This window comes from Psittacula echo (assembly GCF_963264785.1).
Source record: "Psittacula echo genome assembly, chromosome: 3".
Classification (NCBI taxonomy): domain Eukaryota; kingdom Metazoa; phylum Chordata; class Aves; order Psittaciformes; family Psittacidae; genus Psittacula; species Psittacula echo.
The window spans coordinates 106,797,872-106,807,866 of record NC_137736.1 but is presented as its reverse complement, the minus strand read 5'-3'; the positions used below and the strand labels follow the sequence as shown (position 1 = coordinate 106,807,866).

Below are 9,995 nucleotides of genomic sequence, written 5' to 3'. Positions count from 1 at the left end.
CCCCGAGGGAGCGGGCTCACCCTGCCCGCACCCTGACGGGCACCTGGCGCACCCTGCCCGTCTCCGGACACCTCCATCCCTGCACGGGAAGCTCCCGCAACCAAAAGTGCCCTGATGCCAAACCCCTTCAGGAGTCTTTTCTTCCCGAGGGTTTCCCTCCCCAGGAGGTGACCGGATGAGGGAAGGGTGGCTGGGAGAAGAGCATCCCCTGGCCAAGCGGGACGTGGAGGCAAAAGGTGGGTTTCGGGGCCACCCCTCCCGGCGAGCCCTGCACGTCGCGGCAACACCTTCGAGACCCTGGCGGCGGGGCTTCTCACCCCAAAGGAAGGAGCGGCTCCCCTTGGCGGGGTCAGGGGGTCCTGGGGCCTGCCTGGCCACGGGGAAGGGGCTTGCCGGGCCAGGGCCACCACGGGGGCCTCTTATGGGTCGCGCCCCGCCCCGGAGGGCCGCGGGAGGGCTCACGTGGGGAGCGGCACCTATGGGGAGGCGGCGGGAGCCGGGAGGGCGGCGGGGCCCATCGGGGCGGCGAGCTGTCAAAGAGGCATCCCAGGAGCCGGGAGCGGGAGCAGCCCTATGTGTCTCTAAGCTGCGAGAACCCCCGCCCCGGCCCCGCTCGCCATGAACACCGAGGAGCAGTATTACGCCTCGGCGCAGCTCTATAAGGAGTCGTGCGCATTTCAGAGAGCCCCGGCGCAGGATTACAGCTCCGGCCCCCCCGCCTGCCTGTACATGGGCAGGCAGCAGCAGACTCCTTACCCCAGCGCCTTAGGGGCTCTCGAGCAAGGCAGCCCGCCAGACATCTCACCTTACGAGGTGCCCCCCATCACAGAAGATGCCGGGGTCTCCCACCTTCACCACCATCACCACCACCACCATCATCTGCCTCCTCTCCACCAGGACGCGCTGCCTTTCGCAGACGGCGCAGACACGGGGGCGATAGAGGAGCCCCGAGTGCAGGTGCCTTTCGCCTGGATGAAGTCCACCAAATCTCACGCCTGGAAGGGACAGTGGACCGGTAAGTCCCGCTGAATCTCTCTGCCCCTGTCCCGCCGCTTCTCCCTATCTCCTCTGTCAGGAACCCCCTCCTGCACCGGTTCTGCTCCCGCCGCTCGGATGTAGCGTGAAGAGGTACTGGAGGGTAATTTCCTTGAGATGCTACTGCCGCCCTTCCAGCCCTTCAAGACCCACTTGAAGCCCACAGGGCTCCTCGCTGGGGCCGAGGATGAGGCGCGGAGACACCAGCCGACGGGAAGCGGCGGGCAGGACGGCAAAGGACACGGAGCAGCCCCGAAACAGCAGGGCAGCCGCCTTGCCTCTCCCCGCTGCCTCTTGGCTCTCCCCGACGGCAGAGCCCATGTTCCTCCCAGACCCCCAGTCCCACCTCCTCCCGCTTCCTGCTGGGTTTTAGTCGTAATTGCACTTTTCCAAGTGAAAACAGAGGGCAGGGGAAACAATGCACAAACGAAACAGAGCTGCCAGCGAGGGGAAGAAACTCTATCTAGACAGAAAGTTCCGCTGCCCAACAATATTCTTGTCTCTGCCTGCACAATGTTATCGTGTCCTGCGCCTTTGTCACGCCTATACGGCAAATATTATATCAATGGCTTTGTTCAAATAGACAGTTGAAAAAAGGACCGGAGTACTAAAATCACCATGAAATAGTTTGGGAATTACACGGTTCAGATCGAGGGGAGAGGGGACAGGGAGGGGAACAGGCGGCGGTCCTCTATCCCCACGGAGGCGCAACCGCCAGGAAGGGGAGAGGAATGCTACCCCATGCTCGACTCAGCAGCAGGGATTGTGCCTATGGAGAGAAAAATCAGATCATTTTCCTTGGATTGAATGAATTTCTGGAATAATATCTATATACTAAAAAATATATATATTAAAAAGGGTCGGATGGGAGAAAGCGACAGACACCCGACACTTTTTTGTGTTCTTACCAGATGACCAAACAATCAGCAAAACGAAACTTTTCCCGCAACACCCGAAAACACTGCTCTGTTCTTTCCAGCTCTGCCGGGAGGTCCAGGCAAAGGCACAGCTCTGCGTGGTGCACGCCGGGGGTGTGCGGGCAGCCGGGTCTGCTCCCACAGCGGTGCGCGGGGCCCAGAGCTGTTCCGTGGCCCCTCCCGGGAGGTTCTGCAATGTAGAAATCACAGATTCTATATACTGTAAGCTCTATGGCCCAAGGATTTCAGGTTTTATGGACACCCTTGGGACGCAGGCGCCCATGGATTCTGCGGGGCTTTGTGTTGCGATTGCAGGGGAAAGGCGCCCAGAGAGGACGTGGCAAACCCGGCCCGGTGCCACCCGCCGTGCCCGGCCCCGGGCTCCGCCGAACCGACAGCTGCCGGCCGCTCCCCTAAGGCTCACCCGGTCCCACAGGCAGGACACGGCAGGAGCACGGCCCAGCGAGCGACGGGAACAGGTCTGCCACCGCCTTCCGATGGACAGATCCTGGTGTTCTGCCTTCCCGGTAGCACTGGTTCATCTTGCCATAACAGAGCTATTTTTTTCAGATCCATGCACACGCACAGTGTTATATTTACAAACATTTAATGCCTATATATTTATTTTAACATCGAATTAATATATATTTTAATATATTTACAGAAAAAATTATATACAGAGGCTTATATTTATAAACATTTTTCTGTATATGAAGATTTCTATGTCTAATTTAGATTAAACATTAGGAAGAAATTCTTCACTATGAGAGTGCTGAGGCACTGGCACAGGTTGACCAGAGAAGCTGTGGCTGCCCCATCCCTGGAAGTGTTCAAGGCCAGGCTGGATGGGGCTTTGAGCAACCTGATTTAGTGGAAGGTGGTCCTGCCCGTGGCAGGGGGTTAGACCAGATGTTCTTTAAAGTCCCTTCCAACCCAAACCAGTCTATGATTCTATATACATGCATTTTAATACATATAATATATACACACACACTTAAGTTTATATACAGAGGTTTATATTTCTATTTATAAACTCTATGTACATATAAACCCATGAGAATAGAAAGACGAGAGGCGAAGAGCAGTGTAGCTGTCTTGAAATGGCTGTTTCGGTCTCGCTCTTTCAACGACTGTTCCCTACAGACGTTATCGCCACCGAATGTCTTCCCAGGTGGGCTCCAGGCCCTGGCCATAGTGGCCAGGAGTTTCAGCGCCCTCCCGGCCCCACGCGTGCCTCGGGCCGCTCTGGGAACGGCCATTCCGCTGCTCCCGCTGTTTGCGGAAAGGAGAGATCCAAGGTTTCACCAACCTGACAAAACGGAGAAACTGCGGTCCTGCTGTCGGTCCCGGTCCCGTCCCTGCAGCCATGCCGGCGCTCTCCCCGCTGCGTCTCACGGGGGTCTCGGCGGCCGGGAAAAGGCCGAAGCCTCCGCAGGCTCAGGGCTGTTCGGTGGCGGTATCCTGGGAGAAACCCCCAAATTCTTGTTCCGTGAGATTTCCACCACCTTTTTGAGGCTTTTGCCTACGGGTGCCCGTGGCGAGGCCCGTCGGGGAGAAGCTGCCTGCTCGCTCTGCCGGGCTGCGGCACTGCCACCGGACCGCCGCTGGCCGGCTGGCTTCTCTTCCGGGTCCCGTGCTGCAAGGGTGAGATTTGGTTGTATTTTCTATTATTATTATTATTGTTACTGTTACTATTACTATTATTATTCCTATTATTAATTTGGCTGCTTTTGCGTGTGTACAAACGAAAGCATTTTTCTGTATTATTATAGCTTTGGTTTTGTGGTTGTTTTTGTTCGGTGGTTAAAGTTTTTTGGGGGGGAGAGGATCCGTTTTGCTGTTGGGGGATTATGTGTATTTTAATTTTAATTTATTTTTATTTTTCCCCTTTTCACGTTTTGTTGTTTTTTCTTTTTTTTTTTCTTTATTTTTTTTTTTTTTTTTTTTGCAATTGCCGAGCCCTGGAGCTCTTTGGAGCTTTCAGCGACATGCAACCAGCGGCGCTTGAGCGTCAATCGCAGTTTGAGCGGCGGCTGTTCCCTGAAAACTTCCACCAAATTACTACTAACCTCCCCCTAAATTATTATAAGAGAAAATAGCAGCAGCCGCAACTGCTACCACCAGCACCCCCTTACTGTGCCCGGCCGGGGACCTCCCCGAGGACATCTCTAACCCCGCCCGCTTTCCCCCGCGTGTCCTTCGTGCCGCGCAGGGATGCAGGGTAGCGGCCCCGCAGCCCGATGGGAGACCGGACTGGCAGGGACTGACTGTCCCTTCTTTCTCTCCAGGGGGGTCCTACGTGGTGGAGCCGGAGGAGAGCAAGCGGACGAGGACGGCGTACACCCGGGCCCAGCTTCTGGAGCTGGAGAAGGAGTTTCTCTTCAACAAGTACATCTCCAGGCCGCGGCGGGTGGAGCTAGCTGTCATGTTGAACTTGACCGAGAGGCACATCAAAATCTGGTTCCAGAACCGGCGGATGAAGTGGAAGAAGGAAGAGGACAAAAAGAGAGGGGCGGGCAACAGCAATGACCCCGAGCAAGACTGCGTGGTGTCCCCCGGGGAGCTTCAGGGCAAGGAGGATCTCCAGCCGTGCCCCGCCGGGAACCTGCCCTCTGGGGCCTCCAGGGACCTCGCCCCCAGAAGGCAGCTGGATTCCCGGTGAGCCATGGAGTGTCCCACGCCCCTGGCCGAGGAAGAGGAGACAGGGGAGAGAGCCGAGAAGCTGGCGCCGGCTTTCCGCCGCCGTGCTGTGCCGTGACCGACCCTCGCCCGCCTTCCCTGAGGAAACTCGATGCCCCCACTTCAAAACTCCCGTCCTGAGAAAATTAAATGAAAGTGTTCGGCTGTAGCGAGGAGAGGCTCGCTGCAGGCCGTGGGGCCGGAGGAGGCCGCAGTCAGCCGCCGGGATAGTGGCGAGCTGGGCCCCATTTTCTTGGGGCACCCCGCGTCGCAGCGGGCCCGACAGGGCAGCTTTCCCTGGGGAAGGCGGGTCTCGGGCGGGCACCGACGGTGTGCGCAACCCTAGCAGCTGTTTGGAAACCGGAGGAGAAGCGAGCTCACGCCGCTTCACCGCGGGCGGCTGCTCGGCCAGAGCGCGGGACCTGCCGTGCCCGGCGCTGCACAAGCGCGGCTGCAGAGCCGTGCATCCTGGGCCTTAGGGATCAGAGCCCCCAGGGGCACCGGTTCTACCGAGGACCCAGCCAGGACTGTTACTCACTTCTGTAGGAGCTGGAACCTGGTTTGTTTCGCTTTCTTTTGAATTCGGGAAAAAAAATTAAAAAGGAAAATTAAAAACCACAAGAGCCCTGATGTCCTGCGGGCAGGACTTGTCTCCCCCGATGACCGGCTCTCCATGACCGGCACAGGTAGCCAGACCCCCCTTCAGGCTCCGCCACAGCCTGACACGGCGTTACGGCCCGCGTGTTTCCCGAGGGATGGGTGTCAGCCCGGAGATGCACCAGAAAACCCGCGGGTGCTCTCCGGGCAGCAAATAGCCGCAGATCGGGCTGCAAGCCGAGAGCGGGACGTGTCAAGGGGGTTATGACAGGTCTCAGGACCATCTTCCTTCATCTCTCCCACCCCTTCCACAAGTTCGGACTCTTCTTCGGAGAGAAGAAACCTCCCTGCAGCACAGGCTCCCGGCCCGGTGTGGCTCTCTGCATGTTTTTTCTCTTCAGTCCTGGCTTTACATCCCCTCGGAGGCTGTGGCCGGCTCCCTTCAGGCCTATGGTGCCTTTTTCCTGGTGTTCTTTTCTGGCCCTGCTCAGCGTGCGGGAGAGCCTGTCTGCTATGGGCTGGAGGGGGCTTCCCTGCGGAGAGCCGGGCACTGACGGCTCAGCCGCCAGCCTCCCGGCCCCAGCCGGCCTTCTCTTCAGCCGCTGCTCGCCTGTCGTCAGAAACACCTTCCCTGTCGCGACAAGAGCAGCAACAGGCATTTTGCACAAGGGAAATGAGCTGTTTCAGCGAGAGCATCTAAGAGCGACGGTAATTCAACAAAGTGCGGAAAATGATCACATCCAAATTAGAAGCGGAAAATGATCACATCCAAATTAGAAGCGGAAAATGATCACATCCAAGTTAGAAGCAAAAAATGGCGGCTGGAAGGAATCAGGAGCTGCCCGGGTTTGCTGTGGGTCAGGCGGATCTGTCTCCTCTCCTCGACGGGGAGGATCCAGACCTGCTCCCGGCAGCAGCAAGCCTCGAGCATCCTTCAGAGACGTAGAGCATCCCTCCTGCCCACGTTGCAGACCCGCGACTACCATGGAAGTAAGAAGAGGGCCTGTTCCACCTCGTCCACCCTGGCCAGAGGATATTTCCAGTCCCCCAGCTGAAAGAGAGGGAGAGAGGAAGTAGCTTGCCACTGCTCTTTGGGTTTTTTTCCATCTTTTAACAATAGGGTTACTTGAGCTTTTAACAATAAGGTACTTGAGCTGAAAGTGTAATTCGTCTGTTGTTTTTCTTTCCTTTGGGGGCATTAAGATGTGTGTGCAAACGGAGACATTTCTGGTCATTTTTCCTGCAAGTTGCCTGAGAAATTTATGATTTGAGCCCGTACATCCTTATTCATCAAACCACAGTCAATGAGGGAGAGCTTCACTAATGATTATATGAGCAAAATTCAAATAAAGCTGTTCTGCTTAAGAAGCAAAGCACCACATTAATCAAAGTAACATTTCCCAAACTTCTCGGGATTATAAAGCTCTTTTAAAACCTCAGAATTTCTCATCACTATTTATTAGCATCAACTTGTCACAATTTCCATGTACTTTTTACAATGTCTGGCACTGAAATCGCAATTTGGGAGTCACTATAAAATTAGATCTAGCTGCGGAAAGGACATTTATCACAACATACTATGATTTTCTGCCTAGATTAGCAGTTCATTGGCCTGTGTAAGCAGCACACACGGTGCTTGTAATTTTACCTGTAATTTCTCTAGTATAACACATTCCATTTCCATTTTCTCCATGCACTGCTGTAAAAACAGAGAAGTTGCAGAGTTTGGAGGAGTTGTTTGACCATGGTGCCGAAGTGTTTTTATGAGTGGAAGTAGAATCAGACCTGCGCGGTTCAGTTGTAATGAATAAAGTATTTTTCTACAAAGAACTGATATAGTTTATGGGCTTAACACTTTATATATCTAAATAGAAAATTAATTCTTTTTCCAACAGCATCAATAGAAACAGTAGTATTAACTGAATCAAGACAGCTCTGGGACCTTGTAGAGACAAAAGTTCAGGGTAACCTTCACCTGGCAGAGCCACTAGCCCTGCACCATGCTGGGGAAAGGGAAGGCTGATATGGAAAGTAATAAGGCTGCTAGAATTCTTGTGCCATGTCATCTCACCAAAGCCAGTTGTGCAGACATATCCATTTTTCCTAGGAGTCATCACTCCTCATTATTTTCATAATTTTTATTATTAAATAGTTCTTCATGTATATTTAATCACCTTTAACCCTAGAACAGCATTTCCACAAGACATTCTAAAAAACCTGACTTTAAAAATTAAGAATGAGATGAACAGGGTGAGATGTCTTTTTATTTCCATCTTGGGCAATACTCAAGTGCTTTAGGCATTTGTGGGAAAGGTATGTACCAAAAAAAATCACATGTATTCAGCGTTGGTTATATTAAAGAACAACTGAGCAAGATTCAGGGTGATTTTTCCCTCCTCAGGTGCACCTGGTATGGGCATCTGTAACACCAAGAACTATGGACACATCAGTTCTACCTATGGCTCCAGGTTAAGACATTGAAGCTGAAGGTCTTGATGCAGCTTTGCACAGGCAACACCTTTACTTCTTCTTTGCTCAGATACACTCCCCAGTACTGCAGTGAAAGTTTTCCATCTCTGCTTCTATGCTTCCAGGATGTTGACTGTTATGACACGAAGGACCACAAGGCAGGGAATATTTAATGCCCTCTTCTTTCTCCAAGCAGGGCTGAACATCTAATGTGAACGGCACACAGTTAGGCAAACCTTGGCTAGGAGCTGGGGGCTGCTCTCACACACAGGCCAGATCCTGCCACAAAATGATTGTCGGTTTGCTGCTGTCTGAGAAATTGCATCCAGCAGCCTCTGTCGGTGCCACACTACCACCGTGCTTGGGCTGAGGTTAGGAAAAGGAAACAGTAGCTCACACACCCCCTGTGCTAACCCCTGCTTTACCTCCCACATACAGGACCATGTCCCAGGACCCTGCAGTGATGGCCCTGTGAAAGGTCCTCCATTACAAACCCATACATTTGCCTGAAAATCCCTCCATGTATGAATAATTATGTCCATAAATCTATTCTGAAAGCAGTGATTTAACCTAAGGTGTGAAAGTCTTTCCAGCCCGACTCTGGAGCCTGTTATCTCCCACGCTGCGGTTGCTGCTGCTGCCATGACTGCAGCTGAGGGGAGATGTTGCAGGCTGAGAAGAAGCATTGTTCAGGAAGGCTTCAGTGCTTTGAAAGTGCAACCAGGGATGGGATGTCAGGCTGGGCAATGTACCTCACAATCTGGGTTCCACACCTGGCAGAGCTGTCAGGGGGTTAAGTGTTGTATTTCAAGGCTTACTTTGGAAGTAGAAAGAAATGTCTTTGGGCTCCCTTCACTCCTGGTGGCTTATAGCGTTGTTCTTCACATAAGTGTATGCAACCCATACACACACACTTGCACACATGGCTTCCAATAGACTGTGACTCAGAAAGGCAGTTCCTCCATGTTCCTTCTGCTCCAGATGAGGATAAGAATTGCCAGATATTCAAGGATATTTTTATAGCAGTCAGGAACGTGTCTGGTTTAGCATCTAGGGAGGACAATGAAATGTGGAAACACTGCAGTGCCCATGTTAGTAGTGAACATTACCTGCTTTTACTCACCCACTACTTACTTTCATTTATCATTTACCCTCCTTCCTGGTGTCCCCCTGGATTCCACCACCCTTTACAATATCTTTCTGTGCACACTGCCAGCACTTATGTGCTTCTGCAGCACTTTAGCTGTGAGCACAAGGAATGGTGAAGCAAAAGAGGAAGTGCATGGATGCATGGCTTCTCCTAGTCTCTGCCTTTCTCCATCTCCTCTCCTCCTACCACTTGCTGTCATCTTATGCTGCTCCTCTGTTCCCCACTTCTTCTGGGATTGCAACATATGCAGGCATAAATAAAATCATAGACTCATAAAATAGTTAGGGTTGGCAAGGACCTTAAGATCATCCAGTTCCAATCCCCCTGCCGTGGGCAGGGACACCTCACACTAAACCACAATGCCCAAGACTCCATCCAACCTGGCCTTGAACACTGCCAGGGACGGAGCATTAACAACTTGGGCAACCCATTCCAGTGCCTCACCACCCTCACAGTAAAGAATTTCTTCCTAATATCTAATCTAAATCTCCCGTTTCACTTCAAAGCCATTCCCCCTTGTCCCATCACTACAGGCCCTTGTAAAAATTCCCTCCCTGTATTTCTTGTGGGTCCCCTCTAGGAGTCAGTCCTGGCCAGCTTTGTTCATGGAGTAGGAAATTCAAACATGTGGTTCCTCTACTAGCAGGCCTCAAACACTTGCTGCCTCTTACGAGGGTTTCTTCCAGGAACCATTTTCTTCCAACTGCAGTGCCACTGGAATGAGGAAAAGTCACTGCTGAGCTGCCTTGGACTGATGTGCCTTTAAGAGGGACCCCATGTTCTTAGGAGCACTGATCCTCCATCAACCGGGAGCCACCTGGCACAACAGATAGATGCCTTGGCAAACAGTTCTCAGGACTATTCTTCATCAACAACCCGAAAATACATTGGGCAGGAAGAAACCTGACAGATGAGGGTGAGGCCATGAACAGAAGCATCTCAAGCAGGTGTGGAGCATCCCACTTTGAAAGCATTGGAAGAGAGAGGGTTAGTGGGCTTTGTTTCATGACAGAGATGGCCTGGGTACAATGAGTTGGTGCCAGTGGCAGCTTTGTGTCTTCCGTGAGGACATGCCATCCAGAGGGACCTTGACACGCTTGTGAGGTGGGCTGATGCCAACCTGATGAAGTTTAACCAAGCCAAGTGCA

At 52.7% G+C, this 9,995-nt stretch overlaps 1 protein-coding gene across 1 annotated transcript; it reads left to right on the top strand.

Moving 5' to 3' along the window:
- Positions 1-618: 618 nt before the first annotated feature.
- On the top strand, positions 619-4,614 carry PDX1 (pancreatic and duodenal homeobox 1; the record flags this gene model as incomplete). Its single annotated transcript, XM_080613556.1, has 2 exons — positions 619-1,015; positions 4,241-4,614. 2 exons carry the CDS (start codon positions 619-621, stop codon positions 4,612-4,614), a joined length of 771 nt encoding a protein of 256 aa, XP_080469682.1.
- Positions 4,615-9,995: the final 5,381 nt, after the last annotated feature.